This window comes from Dermacentor variabilis, chromosome 4 (genome assembly GCF_050947875.1).
Source record: "Dermacentor variabilis isolate Ectoservices chromosome 4, ASM5094787v1, whole genome shotgun sequence".
Lineage (NCBI taxonomy): Eukaryota > Metazoa > Arthropoda > Arachnida > Ixodida > Ixodidae > Dermacentor > Dermacentor variabilis.
Genome location: NC_134571.1, coordinates 46,922,408 through 46,941,706, shown reverse-complemented (window position 1 = coordinate 46,941,706; position 19,299 = coordinate 46,922,408). Strand labels below are relative to the sequence as shown.

General features: G+C 44.6%; 1 protein-coding gene across 1 annotated transcript; it reads right to left on the bottom strand.

The window, feature by feature from the left end:
* Positions 1-1,413: 1,413 nt before the first annotated feature.
* On the bottom strand, positions 1,414-19,123 carry LOC142579059 (splicing factor YJU2). The gene is made up of 7 exons (XM_075688882.1): positions 18,930-19,123; positions 18,718-18,818; positions 18,479-18,623; positions 16,994-17,128; positions 10,382-10,563; positions 8,160-8,289; positions 1,414-2,741 (listed from the first exon to the last, which is right to left on the bottom strand). The coding sequence occupies exons 1-7, from the start codon at positions 18,951-18,953 to the stop codon at positions 2,493-2,495; spliced, it is 966 nt and encodes a 321-aa protein (XP_075544997.1). The 5' UTR covers positions 18,954-19,123; the 3' UTR covers positions 1,414-2,492.
* Between the last annotated feature and the right edge of the window lie 176 nt (positions 19,124-19,299).

The following is a 19,299-nucleotide window of genomic DNA, read 5'->3' as shown; positions in this document are numbered from 1 at the left end:
TTCCTCTCCATTGATTTATAGCGAAGATAGCGCTTCCACATTCATACCTGCCAACCTATGATCGTTAACATCCCTATAAAGCCCATCCTTACCACAACAGAAGGCTATGGGGTGGGGAGGGGAGGAAATAGCACGCATCTTTTGCACTTTACCCGCAGAACGCACCTTTTCTGGGATACATACACAAATTTATTAATGATGATTTACCCTTAGAAAACATCGCACAAGCAACAGCAAACATTGAAAAGCACAATATGTCAGGCAACACACTATTTTTTGGTCATAGTGACTTTTCCAGTGCTCTTGCAGTTGCCAATTTCGCCTGCGTCAGAAACTTGTCTGAATGAATTTGCTCCAAGCAGGTACATCTCTTGTGTCCTATCGCAAACAAGACTCAAGGGTATGGTCAAAGACTGAGCAGTGAAATAATTTTGCAAACACAGGCAAGCTTTTGTGAAAATTGACCGAACATTTGTAAGATCTTATAAAAATCCTGAATTCGTAAACACTACAACAAATTCAAGTTGGCAGGACAGCCCTGCACAGCTGCACTGGGGAATGACCACCACAACCCACATTCCAGTGAATGTGTTAAAACAAGTCGCAGTTCATCGAATCAACTTTGCAATTACATACCTTCCAGCTGATAAAGGATTTTTGTAACATTTACAAATTTGGACTTGTTCTATATTATGAATGTTGGGTAACGTTTTACAAAAGATAAGTTTCATTTGCAAGAAAGTATTGAAGATGTTGAAAGATGGAGCGACACAACATTGCTAAATAATGCACAAAAGAAAGGAAATTGTGATAGTACTTGCACCACACTCTTGTGGCAGCACAATATGCCATATACAAGAAGGGGACTTTCTTCAAGCAAGTTTATTCTATATTTAGCTCCTAAAGCAGGCGAGCAGCGACACCAATGTCACAGAAAAAATCGCCCTGATATAAAACATCTGTAGCTTATGAGTCTCTGCAGTTTCAAGTTTGCTGCTAAATGTACATAATTGTTCATAACGGGGCACATGTATTCGTGTGCATTCAGGGCAAAGTTCCAAAAAATGCATGCTATTCTCCTCCAACCCCCCTGCCTAGCCGTGTCTGTAGCATTGTCACAAATCTTCAAGATTGCATGTATTTCAAAAACTTTAACTGAAGTTGGCATTAAAATTGTGGCATTTCCAAGTCTTATACCTAATTAAAATAGAGATCTCAAGACAGGTGTAACAACATGTGACTGAAAAGCTGCAAAGACAAAAGTAAGTCATTGTTACGACCCACGATGACTAGAAACGTCTGTGTAGTGGTCACCTAACTTGTGTGGCATCATTGGGCAGCAGTTTGAACAAAGTATGTGACATATCGAAAACCAGTAAGGGAAACAGTAAAGAACAAAATGGACGCAAGTAATGTAGTTATGCAGTCTTTTATATTATAATAACAGTATATACATGTCATTACATAGTCAAGTCATGGGGACACTTGGAAACAACTGACCAGCCTGTGTTATTAAAGCAGTACCAAATCTGAAAACACACAGGGTTGCAAAATGGCAAGATGGGATGTAAAATGAAATGAAGCAGATGGAAAGATGCAGGACAGAACAGCTGCCTTCTTAGTGCCTATAGTTTTTTTTTTTCTTTTCTGCACAATGATACACACCTCATGCTGCTCTCAAGCCAGAAAACAGCGGTGACCACTTTTGTGCAACCTAAGTATGTACAGTAGGTTTTCAATCTCTGCATGGTTTTTGGCCTTAGCTACACTTTTTTCTTTTTTATGACAGTTTCTCTTGTGTCTGCCTCCGAGACAAATGAATCTGCGAGGCCCTTATACCATCATGTAGAGAGAGGTGATTGTAATAGCAAGCTCTGCAATAATTTTACCAGTTATCATCAAGACAGACGACAACTATGCTTACACTGAGGACCATAATTCCTTTCCTCACTTTTACTTTCGCCTGTTTCTTTTTATTCATTTTTTTTACAATTTCATGTTCCTTACACATTTATTGTTTTTGTTTGCTTCTAGCCATTATGATGTGTATGAGGTATGAAAACGTAATCACACTTAGATATTTACACTAAGAACTGCAGGCAGCCCATGGGAAGGATCATCACAGCACCACTTTAACAGACCTCTCCTCTGTCAAGAAGCTATGAGTGCTTATCTTATGAGACTAAGGTAGCTGATTATTGCATCATCTGTACAGCTACATACTATTACTACATCCTTCCAAAGGATGCTTAGCAATTCACAAAAGTAAAATCAGCTCCCTATCACTTCAAGTTTTACCCAGCACAACATTCTGTGTCATTTAAGAATAACCAGAGTAAAATATCGTATTGGGACAAGCTGCAGACATCTTAACTCAGTAGCATGTCGGTGACAGTTCAAAACAAGCATATAAAAGCATTGAAAAAAATCTGTGCACTGATGGGACACTGGGCATTGAAAACATGTGGTGCAAGCACAGCTATGCGCTGCAATCAGTCTGAGCTGCTCTCGTCGCTTGCCGAGTACGTGCCCAACAGGCTCAGTCCCGTTGAAGAAGATGGCCCTGACTGTGCCATGTTTGAAGAACTAGGGGCTTGCTGTGTCGTCCCACTGCCTGCTGAAGCACCTGATCCTTTTGGTCGCACTAAACCGGCAAGTGCCGCCTTTAAACAGCTGGCCTTCCCAGACAAACCAGGTGCTGCCAACTGGCTTGCTGTTTTCGCCGGCTGCGGGGTGTAGTTCTGAAACAAGAGCAACAGCTTTCTTTTCACATGAGTGATGCTACACCTGTTTCCACTGTACACATCCAGGCATCAGAACACATGCTATTACAGCAAAGCTGTTAGTGCAACTAAAAATGCTCAAGAACATTATACGCCTGTTGTAACAGTTTTCTGAAAAGAAAGAGAAACTAGATCACTCACGAAGTTTATGTTGGAAATACTGGAGGCAATATGCAGGCAAATTTTGAAGTTTTGAATGAAGTGTGTTGTACAAGTGTTGCAACATTTAGCTTGCTGCCCTGGCATGCATGCAAATGTCACAGATTAAACTTAGCAAAAGTGGAGGGACCACTCAAGCACATCTGTATGCGAAGTCAAATGCATGTAGATCAAATACAGTCTTTGTAAAAGATTCTCTTAAAATGTGCTCAAAAGTGTTATAGTATGCAGGCAAGGTTTCATCAAATGGGCAAGTCATATGTGGGCAGCATTTTAAGGTATGTATCTGGTTTATTTCAGGCAACTGAAAGTCTTAAAGGGAGCCCTGAAACACTTTCTAACTAACCATAAAATGGCCTCACTAGTATATTGCATCCCTTCACGAATCTCCTATTGCAATTCTTTTTTTTTTTTCTTTCAAATCCTCAATTATAAACGGAGTTAGACGAAGTTATTGCATCAATGAGCAGCTTTCTCCCTCCTTTCACCTGCACCAGTGCATTCGAAGTTACACAAGGAAGGCAAAGCCCCGCCACCGAAAAGTTGAGTCTCTCAGTGGTGAGAGCGCTCGTCACACCACCCTATGGCCGCCACAGTGGTCTATGCTATGCAGTACGCTGCTGCTATCTCAGAGGCCACATGCACCAGATGCAGGAAGACGCAACTGTAGTGCGTAGACTGGCAGTGTGAAGATGAAATAATTTTTCTTTCTTTTTGGGATTGTAGACATAATATATAGAGTAGAACCTCGTCTATACGTTTGGGGAAAAAAAAACACCAGAAAAAACATACAATCCAAAGTAACTAAAAAATTTTGACAGACTCAACTGTTGTTGATAACCACGTAATGTGAAGCCTCGCATGGATCGTTACAACGCAAAATGCGTTTTGTTGTTCTCTTATTACGTGGTCTTCTAAGAGGGCAACGGGAAACCGAAATGAAATTGAACCAGTGGGCAATGCCAGATATGCCGCCCGATATGCCACCAAAGCGAAGTGTGATGCCCACATCGCGCCGCCTGCAGCAGGGAGCAGCGGTGCACTTGGATTATGGCCTACTAAGAGTGTGCAGTAAGCTACCAATGACACCACGCACCACGCGCTGTAAAACGGATAGGTGAAGATGCTTATCGCAATAGGTTTTACGACGATAGCTGTGAATGCGGCTTGCGAAGACCCGGGCAGAGATTTGCTGGTACCGGATTAAGAAACTGTGCGTGCTGGCATTTTCACATTAAAAGGGCGGCTATATACTGTTCTCGATGGTGCGCGCCTTGTGCCTTTTCTTACTCACATGGTATCTAGCAGCCGGAAAACGTATACAGTAAAACCTCGTTAAACTGTACCCGCTTAAACAGCAGTTTTGTTTTAAATGTAGTAAAGGTAAATCCCCGACTCAGTGGCCATTGAGCACGATGCATTTTGTATCCACATAAATCATACCAGCTTATTGCGCACGTATCGGTTGACACGTAGTGCTTACACTTTTTGTCGCGAAATCACAGCGGTATGGTGGCCCGGCAGAACAATGAGCCTCAGAGATCGGAACGGCCTCCAAGCGCAAGCACAGAGGGTGCTTGGAAAGGTGATGCCACATCAACATTAGCATCATTTCGGCATCATGCCAGAGTCAGAGCGGTGTGGCCCGTGTTGCGGTGTCGTGCAAGTTACGAAAAAAACCCGGTGCTCAGAATAGAAGACAAATTGGAGATCGTTCGTGCTGCCGAACGTGGCATGACGAAGTCGGTGCTGGCACACGAGAGGGATCTACCATTGAGCACAGTGTGTGGCTTTTGGAATGCGAAAGAGAAGTTGGTCGGCAATGCTGCTGCAACTGTGAAAATACGTCGGCTATGAGGTTCGACTTTTCAAGGTTCGACTTTTTGCCATCATTGCCTCTGTTATTACTGAAGTGTCGCCTAATGACAGTGATGAGGACGACACGGAGAGCAACAGCACGAGCAATTCAGGCCCGACAGTGGCAGATGCTGCGTGTTACATCAGCCTCGGGTGCGTGTTTGCCAAGAAGAGGGGGCTGGCAGAAAAGCTGGCTCACATCTTGAGCAAGTTTGAGGCCACCATCGTCGCTGCTAGCTCGCCACGGCATCCAACAAAAATAACATGCTTTTGTCATGCGAAGTGAATAAATACTGCATGTTTTCTGCCCTTTCATCGTACTCTCTCATAGTTCCGTTTTTGACAGGTAAGTGGCCGATATCACACTATCTCGGTTAAGCAGTACTACAGTTTATTTAGTATGTACATTTTCTAAGCACCGGCCAACTACGGTTTAACGAGGTTTCACTGTACGATCACAGTCTGCAGCAGGAAACAGCGGAGCATCTTGGTTATCACCTATTAAATGCGTGCGCTACGCTTCCGACAGTACCATGCGCTGCAAAACAGATAGGCAAAGATCTTTATCGCAATAGTATTGGCAGTGATAGCTGTGAATGCCACATGCGACGACCCCATAGAAGATTTTCTGGTACCAAAATGAGACACTGAGTGCGCGCCAGCGTTATCACGTGAGACAGGCAGGCAAGTATTGTGGTGAAGCTGCTGTGGTAGGCAGCCATATACTGTTCTCGACCGCGCGCATGCCTCACATATTTTTTTGTTTACATGGGATCAAGCGGCCGGAAAACGTATCGTACGATCGCAGTTTGGAGATGTATTGAATGTTGGTGGCGAAAAAACATGTTTTCAGGGAGCATATGAACCAATAAAAAGGGAGCGCAACTCTATTGCGTCATTTTTTGCGTTCTCGATTGCAAACGTTGGCTCCGGGAAAACACACATAATAGGAGTGTATCAACAAGGTTCTACTGTATTTTTCATTTATTTAACTCCAAATTAGCAATTTTAGTATACTACAGTAAGTCATCGTTAATTAGAATTTCACAGGACCAAAGAAATAAAACAACTGAATTAACCGAATTAATTATTGAGGGTATCATGAAAACAATAAAAATATGCTTACTACATCAAGAGGCTTTTTATTTATTGAATGAATCAGGAAATCCTCCTTTTATTTTGCACAAAAGCAGTGCAGAAACTGTAATTCTCATCATCTTACGACTGGTCAGTGCTCTCAGTGGCAAAGGCCCCGTGTGAGAGAGAGCCAAAACTTTAATGTCCACTGGTGTGGGCTGCAAGCCAGGGCCAGGCATTGGTGGTGCCACAGGATGTGGTGGTGGTGGTTAAGGCATGGGTGGGGTGGGGGGTAGAGCTGGCGATCGGCCTTATAGGCCTGCGTCAGTTCGCTGAAACTATGCATGCGCTCTCTTGAGTCGTCCTGGTCCAATTCCGCCACCGCCCAGTTTATTAGTCCTCGGGCATGGGCATTGGCGGCCTTGTTACCAGCGTTTCTCGAGTGTGCAATGCACCCATATCAGCTCCAACTAGCGGGGTAGTTCTGCAGATAGGGACTGTAAAATGGAATAGGCAGTACTTCCTTCGCATAGTGCCTGCGATGCGAGTCTTCATCTGAGACACGCTTTTCACTACTGCGCGCACATCCCAATTATTTTTTCACCAGTGAACTCGTCGTCAATAGATTGTCCGTCCATCACGATGTAGCCAGTGTTTTTCATCCTCAACAGTTTTGCACCAAGTCAAAACAAGACTACTGTTTGCCACAACCAGTGCGGATGAAACCACAGTATCTATCAACGCGATCATGGACAGCGACATTGCGGTTCTTAAGGCATGCGGCAATGCACGCACCGAGTCAAAATGAAACTGCTGCTTGCTGCAACAACAACTGTGGACAAAAGTGTGGTCACTATCGACGCAAACATGGATAGCAACTATGCAGTATAGAAGGCTGACATGCGCGTCGAGTCAAAACAAAACTACTGTTTGCTGCAACCGCTGTGAACGAAACTATGGCGGCTATCGACCCGATTGTGGACGGTGACTATGCAGTTATGAAGGCACGTGGCCAACACGGTGTCATGCACGGCAGTAAGCACAAGAACAAAGGCTTTAAACAGGCACAATTAGGCATGAAGCAGTCCGGCATTGCTGTCATTCACGTACAATTTCTGCTGATAACTATGGCGATAAGGACTCCGCTGCTTCATTCAGTTGGACGCTAAAGCCAGTTTTGCTCTTTTGCATCGCACATTTGCAGCACTCTGCACTCGCCGAGCTCTGAGAGTTGTCTGAACCAATGTGTAGCCTGATACAATGTCCAAAGTAACGACAGTTTGGTTGGTTTAAATAATGCATAAGCCTGCCGGGACCAGAGGGTGAGTCTGAATTATCCAACCTTCCAAATTAATGAAGGTCAAATTAATGAGGTTTTACAGTAATGAGAATGTTCTTACAATCACAAAAGCAACCAAGAGCTGTTGGTGGGTCGAACTGCTTGTGATGATGCTGCATGACAACAGTGCAGAGGCAAGCAAGCGATTTTTCACCATTTTTGGCACGACATTGTAAGTCCCCTACTGCATGCAGTGCAATATTTGGCTCACATGCTCACAGGAGCCTCTTTACAAATCAACAATGTTTTCTTACTATGTTCAAAAAATGTTTCAGGACCCCTTTAATGCCACTGCTCAAGACAAACAGCTTTGCTGGAAATTGGGTTGTGATTCTGCAAGGTCGTACAAATCCGACGTCTTTTAAACTGATAGCTTTTCTTAGCTTGTTCCTCAGTTTCACGCCGTGACCCCGTCTGCAGCAAGAGGTGAGTGAGACTTGCCAGAGGGTGCATGTGACGTTGTGTGCAGTGTCACCGATGACCGAGGAGTGTTCGGTGACGTGACACAAAGCTCCGTTCCCTGGAACACTACCAAATGGTGTTGGCCTCCATGCAACAGGAGCGGCAAAACCCACTGGTTGCTGCCGTCACTAGAGTATGCACGCATAATGTGGAGGGTGTGTGTTTGGCTCCCATTGGCAGCAAGTTGTCTTTTCATTCACTTTCATTTCCCTTTGCATTATTATTTCTACACTCCAATCAAAACCAACAAATATCTTTCCCTATGTCTTCTTCATTTGGCTGCTGTGGTTCACAACAGTTTTGGTGGAGGTTTCAAATAAGCTGAAGGCACATCGAGTCATGTCAATCAAGTGGGAATGCAGCAATTGGCTACTTAAAATTCTAACAGTTGATAATAACGTTGCTGCATAATTCCAGATGTGCCATGTGTCTTAGCCAACATGGACATTATGGCTTCCACTTTCCCAGCATTAACAGCTTACCTCGGCTAGGATATCTGTAGGCTTCTCATACGCTGTTTTTGGCTTCTTCGGCACTTCTTCCCCACTGTCTTCATCACTGTCTTCAATAATTCTTTTCACTGTGGCACCTTCATTTTTTCCAAATACAGATCTGAAAAACAAAAACAAAAAAGCTTTAATATGTGGTTACCAAAGGAACAGCATACAGCCCAGCAGCTTCCTATCTTCTATGTTTTTTTTTTTTTTTTGCAGCCTCATTTATGTGTTTTAGCCAAAGTCATGTTATCTAAATACAGCAAAACCTCGCTAATATGTTGGCGGGGATCGTGGATCAGGTAAGCACTGAACAATATGCTAAATAACTGACAATGGCAGATGAGCGGCTATAGAGTCACTGGCCAAAAAAAAAAAAGCTTATTCATTCTCACTCACACACACGCGCAGACAAGTTTATTTGCGAGCAGGCAGCAAAAGAGCTGGGATTCTGACATGCTGCCGTGGCAGCCTTGCAGTGACAATGGCATCCTGAAACTCAGCAGGGGTGCAAGTCAGTTCTTCCATCAGGCCCCACTTCTCTGCGAACACCCTCATGATGGCCAATGGCCAATGTACTAGCAACGTCAAATATGGAAGGGCACTATACGTGGAAGCGCTAGAAGCTAGGGGAGCAGGAAACACGTCATCACTACTATGTTTTGACGACGCTATCAGTGGCGACTGCAGTTCAGGAAACGTCTGTGCACTGCAATTTTGCTATCTATGGCCTGCGCGCACAACACTTTGCCGCTTCCACGCTCGTACAGGCCGAAAAAGGAAGTAAACACAACACACTAACCATTTAACATACGTTAAGTGACTACACCTTAAGTGGTCAGACAATGCAATAGATTGAATGCCGATAGGACGGGGGATTCATGACAACTATATTTAAACCAGAATTACTTATTAAGCGAGTATGTATTAATGAGGTTTTACTGTACTACAGCTTATACACAAAGCTATTGGAAGCACTTCGTACACTAAAGAGGCATCAGTTTCATTAGTTGCATCATTTTACAAAAGCAAAGTCCAGTTTTTCATGCAAAGTATTCTTTACCACGTACCCGACACTTTGCAATTGATAGGCCCCTGGCCTTGTATAGGGCCTCTTCAATAAGAAACAATGGCATGTTCGAATGTGGATTTTGAACCAAGGTCCACCTGCATAGCAGCCCAATGCTCTATGCAATAGACAAACAAAGCACAACCGAGCAACACCGTCGTGCCACTGCAACTACACCCATGTGTTTCAATGTTTGGATTATCTCTCAAAGTACAACTGTGTCATCAACCAAGATTACGCTATACTGGGGGCTCATTAAAGCTCAGCAAGTTCCATTTTTCAGAACAAGTTTCGAGAGAAGCCCTCAAGTTACATATCAGTCTTTAACATTTTTTAGGATGGCAAGTCAGCAGAACAAGAACTCTTGTCACGAGGTGTACCTAGTTGCTCCTACTCAAGCAAATTACAGTTTAACCTCGTTATAACAAGTGCTCATGTAATAAATTATCAGATGTAACAAAGTAAATCTGAAATTTGGTTGGCCATACAACACTTGAATTAGTATTCTGCTGCTATGACAAAACCAAAAATGCAAAATCTAAGACAATTTTGGGTTACACCAAAACAAATATTTGTACTTCAAAGCTCAAAATAAATACTAGTCTGGTTGCAAAAATATGAAATAATAAGTAACCAACTTGAAACTGCACACACTTGAAGCATATGTGCGTTTTGGGACAACGACTTGGGTGACCCACAGTCAGCAAGCCGATGTGCTGATCCCAGAAGCTCATACCAATCGCATGGTTGCATATTAACGGTGTTGCAAACCTCATTTGTAAATTAGCGTTTTTCATTTGCCACATACCAGCACTTCAAGCTGTATTGGTCATCAAAATCAATGAGGCACGCTAGGCTGGCCTGCCGGAGGCATCACGCTTACGTTTGCTTCGCACAGACACGGCCTTGAATTCTTTTTTGGAAATATCAGCATGTACGTTTGTGACGAATATAGGGTATAACAAAGGTTTTTTTCACGTCAGATTCAACTGCATTATAACGAGGGTAAACTGTCCAGGTATATCTATATTTTTTTAATCCACTCCTGCAAAGATCTCCAATGTGAGCTTCTGTAAACTCCTGCATTGAGGTCTCCAGCACAACGCAGCGACAGAAACATCAATACGTAAAATTGGCTTACGCAATAAACTTCTCATCCTCTTCCTCTTGTTTCTTGAGCATAACTTCCCTTTCAGCAGCATAGCGTCCCAGCATGTCGTCAAAATTTACATTGGCCTGCCGCTTATTCAGATCCTTCAGGTCTTCAAGGGCCTCGATCAGGTCCATCTCTTGCTTGGAGGCCTTGGTCCGCTTCTCCAATAGCTGCAAACATGACGGGCTGTTAGCAACTGCATGAGTTCAGATTAGTAACACTAACATTGCAGGCACAGACTGCCGCCACCATCAGTTCTACCAATCGTCTTGTTTCTATGCATAAAACTGATCAATTCAAGGGGCAGAGCGCTTCACCAGAACCCAGGAAAAATTTTGGTTCCACGCTACCATTTGTAAGCAGCTGTCTAGGAAGTGTTCTGGCATAAAAATTTCTAAAAAAGTGCTTTGGTAGAAGCCGAGATAGAAATAAAGAAATGTCTTAAAGCAGTGGTGTGAAGAAGCAAGCTACCCTTGTCCCGGAAAGACTATCTTCACTTGCCCTGACTAGTGCCCAGAAGCAATATTCCTGTCATGACTTCTGCAATGTCGGAGCCGAGGGCCCAGCTCCTTACTTGTCACAAACCCTGCCTCCCATGACACCTGCCTCCCTTCTTTTCTTGATAGGCGGCCCATATTCAGGGCAGTCTGGCACACTCTACATCTCACATTAATGTCCTTGTTGTTGCCACTGTTGATAGCTATGTGTACACTGCAGGCGGCATGTGTGAGACGTGGAAGCACCATTCCATATGACATCTTGTTGCACGTTGTTAGAGTGGCTCCTTGAAGAACACACAGGCTTGTGTTTGAATTTCCAGCTGCTGTTGTGGCATGCATTAGCTTAAGCCACGAAATTTACATGCTGCTTTCGTCAGTTTGTAGTACCCAAAACTGATGAGGGGCTTTTTGCGTCCCAAATCAAAGCAGGGGGGCTATGAAGGCGCATACACACTAGCAGTAAGATGCGCGCAGCGCATCGTCGCTGGCAAAACACAGCTGCAGCAGAGCGGTCACGCCAACTGGCGGTGAGCCCCTGTGGTAGTCAGATGACAACATGACCATCTCACCTCCTCGATTTCACTCTATATATAAGTATGAGGTGTTTTATGCTTTTTCCCTCATCTACTGACAGATCGGCACTCTGTTTACGTTCTTTGTCTTTCATTCTTAACGCGAGTTATGAGTTATGTCGTTGCCAATGATCTTAATCATGCTGGTGTGCTCCCTTCTGTTGCAGCATCGCCACGTTTAAAACACAAGGAGAATGAGGTACTGGGTGTCGCCTGCACATCCTTGTCTTCAGGGTCTGTCTTGTAGTACAGAATCAGATATGGTGCACTGTCTCTAAAAGTGCCTCGGTTTAGACTCATCATTGTCAAAAACAATCGCGAACCATGACAAACAAAACAAGCACGAACGATATCAAACCAAGCAAACCAAAACAAGTGTGAGCAAGAGCTGATGCAAGCAGACAACAGTACAAAACGAACAGCCCTGCTGATACCATATACGAGCACGAATCAAGCGGTTGGGCGGCTCCACATGAAACCAGTTTCAATCGTGCACATCACTGAAGGAGCCACTTTCATTGGTCTCCGGTGTTCGCTGCTCGCTAGCCGCTGCAGAAAGCAACAAAATATCGGTCCAGCACTGATCCCACCCATGACACGAAAAAAGCTGCCACAAGGCAGCTTTTGCGGCACGCATTCTTCCACTAGTGTTTATGCACCTTAAGAGGCACCATAGTAGAAGGCTACTAATTTTGATCACCTGCCATTCTTTATTGTGTAGCCAAAGCACAGTACATCAGCATACCACCGTCATTAAAGCACAGCCGCTGTGGCTAGGAACTGATAAACATGTCCATTTGCTAGACAATGGTGCCTGTTATGTCTCAACACCACAAAGGCGTTAATTGGACCTTCAAGGGGAGTACGGTAGCGCGATTAAAAGACGGGACAAAAGATGACACAGAGACACACACAGCGCTGTGTATGTCCCTATGTGTCTTCTTTTGTCCTGTTTTTTAATCGCGCTACCGTACTCCCCTTGAAGATGCATCACCAACAAGCCCACACTGCAACCCTCGTTAAAGGGAAGCTGAAAGCTTTTCCAGAAAAAATGAGTGAAGAGCAATACGTTGTGCTTTTTAACCCTCGGAATTCGAATATCGCATCGAAATTGAGCGAAAGAAAGCGCAAACATATTTTGTTTTGACGAAAAGTGCAGCAGCAGACATGCCCAGCTCGCGCGCCTCGTTTCCGCCTGTGATTGGTCGGGCGCCTCATGACGTCAACAATGGTGTTCGTCCGGACCGACTGCTGCCGCTACACACGAAGCACGGTGCAAAGTAGTTTGGCGGTGTTTTGCTGAGACGGTCATGGAAAATTTCGAGAGCTTGACTTTCTCTGAGGAGTTCGGTGTTAAGTCCAAACTACACGAGAGCGATTTTTCGCGCGACGGTGACGGGCGACGGCTTCCAGCGACAAAACAGGCCGTCACTTGAACAAATCGCTCGGTGTTGTCGCTCGATCGCTCGTTTCTAGAAATCTAGAACTCGCCGCCCGTCGCCCTGAAGTGCTATGAGCGACTAGCCAATCGTTCGAAGCCGGAACTGGATGTACATAACTCAGATACTACTGTCTGTCACACGGAACGAGCAAACTATTGAATTTTACACGTGCATGCAAGAATAAGAACCTAGTGCAAGACCTTCAGAAATATTTTATGCTCCCTTTTCGGTAAAATACATCAACTTAAATTGATAAAGCATGCATCACGCTAGTTTCGGCGCACATATTGCTGCCCTCATACCGGGAAGTCGTCGCTCAAAGCCGTCGCTCGGGTGGAGTTCGGCTTGCAGGCGACGAGTGAACGCGACAGCCATGGCCTCGCTTGTCGCGCTGTCGCGTGCAAGATCACTTGTAAGGGGTTTATACTTTACTCCCTACACATACGAGCTGACTGCGAAGAGCCAACCTCTCCAAGAAGCAAAAAATGCTGGTGCAAGCACTGCTTTCCACACGAATGAAGGCGAAATGTTAGTATCTCCTTGTGCTGGAAATGATCTTTGGCGAGTATGTTTTTTGCTAAGCTGCATTCAGCGTTCCAGTGAGTACGTTTCCGGGCAAACAACTGTAGTGTTATGTTCCTGCATGCCTCCTCGTAGAACGTAAGCTGTGATGCGATTTTTGGCATTTGTGCGCCCTAAATTTGTGCCCTAAAGCTGTCGGCAATCTACACAGACGGTTTAAACACGGGAAAAGTTTACCGCCTGTTGTAGGACGTGTAGTATAGAACCTACATCAGCGTGCCATCCGCGCGCTACTCGTAACCGGCGAATTCCGTCGACTACGTGAGATGCTCGGTTTCTCTATGTGTGCGAGAGAAGGGGGAGCGCAGCGTCCTGGCGTGAGCAGGCTTTCCAACACATGCAAACTTTTCGCTTGCACTGCGTTATGGTAGCTGCATGCAGGCTGTTTCACAACACACGTGCGAATAAAAAATTCGCAGCGCTTGGCGATTAAACCTGCGTCAAGGATGGGAGATAAACACGCACCTTCCGTTCAGCGTGCTAACACAAAGGAGAACCCAAAGCACGCATTATTGATAAACTCCGGTAGTAATCGTCATGGAAGTGGTTAGAGCACAACACTGTTGTTCTTGAGAGCTTGACAGCAGCTTCCCACTTAGCTGAAAGCTTCTTGTCTTGCAGGAACTGATAGAACATCGGAACATCGTCGCGGCCGCTGGCGTTCGTGCAAGCGTAGGCTGCACAGAACGCCGGCATGATCGGCCTACAAGTTCAAGTGATGCTGCGCATGCCGACTTCCACTCCTATATACACACAAACAAAGGAATGTAGGGTCAAGCGAAGCAAATTAGGACGGCGCGCACGCAGAAATAAGCCCGGTCAGGCACGGTCGCGGAGACTGCGAAGGAATGGAACACCAGTGATGACATCACTACGCCGCGGTTTCCGCTCTCCGCTCGCATCGTCAGCGTCAGCAGCGGCGCGCGGTGCTCGACGGGGGGCGGAGCTACAGTGCAATTTTAACCGACGATTGCGTCGCTACTAAGTGAAAAATCCCCCCCCAAATTTTACCTGCATGGTTTATAAGGTTCCCGCATCCGTATATGAGCGTCTTATTGAATTCGACAGACTCATTAGCTTCCCTTTAATTGGACGATTGGCACGTGTCAAAACCACCACCCCTTCTATCCAGACATTAATGCAGCATGGTCACCGACCATTGAAGGGTCCTACAACGGGCACTCACCCCACCATTACCTGGAAACCTGAGCAAAGGATGAAAAAGGAGGGAACCATGACAATGAATCAAGAGGTGTAGTTAATTAGACATTTAACACAAGTCAAATGACCACACATCCATTAGTGCCTATCCAGAGGTCAATGCTGCATGGACAACAACTCTTGACGGGTCCCACAAAAGGCCCTCATCCCGCCCTTTACTTGTCATCCTGAGCGAAGAATGAAAAGGAGGTGAATAATGATGATGATTTGCGAGTCACAGTTAGTTGGACGTTTAACACAAGTCAAATCACCACCCATCCCTCAGCACTTATTCAGACGTCAACGTAGCGTGGACACCGACTGTTGCAGGGTTCCCCGAAAGGCCCTCACCCCGCCCTTTACCTGACAGCCTGAGCGAAGAAAAGAAAGGGGGACAAGGATGACGAACAGGGTGTCGCCGGTTGCTTTCTTGCCACAGATTCCAAACCAGTCTCTTCGGATGCAGAGTTACTGCGGATTATTGCGAGCATGGGCGTGGTATTGCAACGCCCATGCTCATAATATTAGGGTTATTTGCTACTGGACAGTCTTCAGAATGACGATATTAAAGGGACACTAAAGGTTAATATTAAGTCAACGTGGACTGTTTAAATACTATGCCAGAAACCTCGAAACGCTTGTTTCATGTGAAGAAGAAACTTACTTTAAGAGAAAATGCATTCTGAAGCTTCCGCGTACCTCTAGCGCAGTTCAAATCACCCACCCTCTGATCGAGGAGTGGTGATGTCATGGTCTCATAGTGACGTTGTGACATCGGTGAGTAAAACGGCGCCCGCAGATAGCGCTACAGCTTTTCTGCGCAAAACGCAAATGCGCAGCCAGAAACAGAGCCAAGACAGAGCCGACAGCAGCATGAAAGCGGAACTATGGTGGCTAGCGGAAGGGAAAGCGCGCGACGATAAGCTGGTTCTTTATTTTATGATGCCAACTTTGACGCTCGTTGCAATGGTCCACCCTGACAACGACACATTGGCTCGCGATGCTGGGCTCGACTTTAACGATTTAAGCACTGATGAACGTGACCTGCTGCAACGAGGGCTCACGCTGCCGGCGTCGTTGCATACTACTACGACGGCAACTTATGTCATGGCTGTACATATTCGCACATTTGTAGCTTTTCCTTCGTGAAAACCAAATGCCGCACTCACCGCCCTGTCTTCGACCTGCAGTTGTTCTTGCGCTTCGGAGAATGCAGGCAAGACCAACAGAAAAGCGCTAAGGGAAAGCATTGCTTTGAAAGGCACTCCACACAACTTCAGTAAGTTGGTGTTGAACTCGTAATCTTTTGAACGAAAGTGCAGCGAGCACACTATGCGATTTTTCGGCTCTTTGCCAACACTCTGTGGCAGAGGTACGGCACTTAACCACTTCGATCGTAGAGGTTCACTCGTTGGCACACAGTGATAAGTAATGTTGGATTCGCCGCTGCAACTGCCCTTGGCCAAGTTCTGTGGACCGTTCGCGCATCCCATGACATCACATGGACGTGGCATTCTTGCAGCTTGTTCCAAATGCACGTTTTGCGAGCCAGCAGAACCAGCGCAGCATGACGCGATAACAAAACAACTTAAACTCCAAAGCACGCGTAGTGCAGAGTCGAGCGAAAACGAAACCTTACCCATACCACTGAAGGGCAACATCAAAATGTTATTTTTTCTTAGACTGGAACAGAACTAGACAAGTAGCATTTTCATCCATGTTATAAACTAATGACTTGATTTTTTTAATATGAGTAGTTGAGTACTAGTGACATAAATTATGATGAGTGCCTTCGTCATTGGGCTAGTACCGGAATGTCGCTGGGGGGGTCTCAAATCACGTCATGCATTTACCTCAATTTCTCGGTTACTAAAGCTTTGTTCGCAATTATATTGACACCTTAGATGTTCTACAGCATTGCTTTATCACTTTAACTTGACTTCATAGTAACCTTTAGTGCCCCTTTAAAGGTGGAGACTTTTCGAGAGTGGACACAGAGGGTTCTGATGTGAACTGAGAAGTTTAACTTGCTCCTGCATGGAGTGGACTTCCATACTGGAGTCATGTAACTTTGTTCGTACAAGGTGCACTTCAAAACTTTTGCCTGGAAACAAGTAATCACATTGTTATTGTATTGTGTATTATACATTACTTTATTATTCCAGACATATTCCACACCTTTCTTAGCTGTCAAGTGAACAATCAATACTGCAGCCCTGGGTGTGCAACAGGCCGGTTCTGCACTTCTAGAACTAACCCACATAATACCGCACAGAAGTAGAATAGAACATGAAGACAACATACCTTCATAGGGTTATTCTTTTCCTCTTCTTCCTCCTCTCTGGCTTCACGCTCGGCCGCCTCTTCAGCCAGCTTAAGAGCTTGGAAGTTCCTGCTGGCGCCATGCTCCACGATGTAGTCAGAATTAGCTGGATCAGTCTAGCAAAATAAGAAATACAGAAGGCTTATCTCGCATACGCTAGATTGATGAAAGCATGATGAAAATATAATAATAAAGGTAACCATGAAACAACTGCAACTTAAAACCGCGTGGCACATTTCTGAAAGTGAACCGCACATTTCAGTTGAAACAAAATTTTCATGCTGAACTGTTAGACTCTGCCTTATTCAGAAAAACGGAAGGTAATTGCTTATGAACCTTGAGTCCACCAAACCAGTGGAAGCTGCACCAGAACTGGGCATCCTGATTTATAAGAATAATTAAAGATGGCTTTTAAATGAAGCATTCATCATAAGCAATTTTTAAGACTCAATACATGGCATGTGCTGGCCACATCGGTCGAGAAAACACTGCAAGTACTAGCTGTACAAGGTAAAAAGAAGCATTAGCTTCTTGCACACATTGCAGCGCTTGCATGCATGCATGAGATTAAATATGCATTTCTTAAATATTAAATTCTGCAGCTTTACGTGCCAAAACCACAATCCAATTATGAGGCACTCTGTAGTGGGGGTCTAACATGCACCCAATGCATGGTACACAGGCGTTTCTGGATTTCGCCCCCATCTAATTGCGGCCGCAGCATATTGCGAATTGCTATGTGTGCAAATAATTGCAGCAAAGTAAAAAAAATATATATGGAGTTTTAGTACCAAAATTGCAATCATTTAAGAGGCACACCCATAGTGGTGGGGGGGGGGGCTCCGGATTAATTCTGACCACCTAGGCTTCTTTCACGTGCACTTGGAAAATCTAAGCACATAGGCAGTTTTGCAGTTCACTACCATCCATACCAATTTTCAAATCAAATGAAATCTTTTCTTAACATCACCAGGGTGCTTGTGGGCGTAGACAAACAGCCTTTATACAGACTTGATTAGGGGCCAACGCCGCCAAAGACTTGCAGCAATGCCTCTTGTAACTGCTTCTGTAATATGCTGCAACCTACAGTTGGAATGTCACCTTTTTATTCTGGTGTAGGTGGAAGTTTTCCATTATTTAAAATAATCTGTGGCGTGTGATTTTGCTACAGGCACTTACAGCCTAGACCACTCGAATGTTGTCTGTAACAATTTTTGCAAAATTTATTTGTCACATCAACATCTGCTTAAAGGGCTACAACGTAGCGATGATAAATCAGCTTGGAGTAGTACATTAATCTTTCAAACGTACATTTGCATGTGCTCGGCAGAAAAGATAGATTTAGCAGAAAATAGAAAAACGAGCAAACTTTCCCTTTTTCCGAATTTCGCGCCAATACTAGGGAACAACTGATTATTGATTGAAAAATTAAGCTTAGGAGCATAACTGTACGAATGGCAACATACCTTGAACGTAATTTCAGCAAGGCAGCGAGGACACTTGATATAGAAACGAAATACTTTGATGCCAAGGTAATCTTCGTTCTGTACAGTTTCTTTCCGTGCATTGAACTTTTTACCCTTGTAGATATATTCGCCGCATGTCTTGCACCTGAAAAACTCAAAATATTTTCGGTAAAACAGTTGTTTCCGTCAATCCACGCGTAGCTTCAACACCAGTCAGAACTCTGCCGCTTCAACGTTACCTCATATTGCAAGGAGCCATGAGACGAACTGTGTACTGTCTCTCCTTAGGAAGCCGAAGCCTTGGTATCTTCAACGGATCGAAGTCCGGAGGGTAGTATTTCTAATATGGAAGGGGGAGAGTGCATAACATATTTGTAGTAATGTGCGTAAACACGTTGTTTACAAGTACAAGTAAGGCAAGGTAGATCGAACACGACAGGCGATTACTTACGTTGAGGACTTTTCTCTCAGACATTGTCGCTCCTTTTACTTAACGGGGTAAGAATAATTACTGAATAATAAAATACAGCGACAAAGATAACGACCAAGGCACACTTTAGCACTGGTAAACTTCAGCACATACAGAATCCAACGTTTCGCTGCCATGCATAGCGCAGACAGCAGACACGGCCGACACTGTCGAGGATACAATCACCGAAAGTTTCGCACCCTCAAGCCGTATTGATTCCACTGTCAGTTTCTTCCTAACTAAAAAACCATAAATTTAGCAAGCCTTTGTCTTTATAACAATTGTGAAAATGTCATTGCGCAGCGTTTGAAACGAAACACAAGTGGTTGCCCTTTTTTGGTTTTGAATTTTT

Excerpts from the sequence above, each read along its gene's own strand:
- LOC142579059 (XM_075688882.1), bottom strand. The coding sequence starts at position 18,953 with ATGTCTGAGAGAAAAGTCCTCAAC. Across the intron at positions 18,819-18,929 it reads CTGAGAGAAAAGTCCTCAAC|AAATACTACCCTCCGGACTT; the intron begins GTAAGTAATCGC and ends CTTCCATATTAG. Across the intron at positions 17,129-18,478 it reads TTGCTGAAATTACGTTCAAG|ACTGATCCAGCTAATTCTGA; the intron begins GTATGTTGCCAT and ends TTATTTTGCTAG.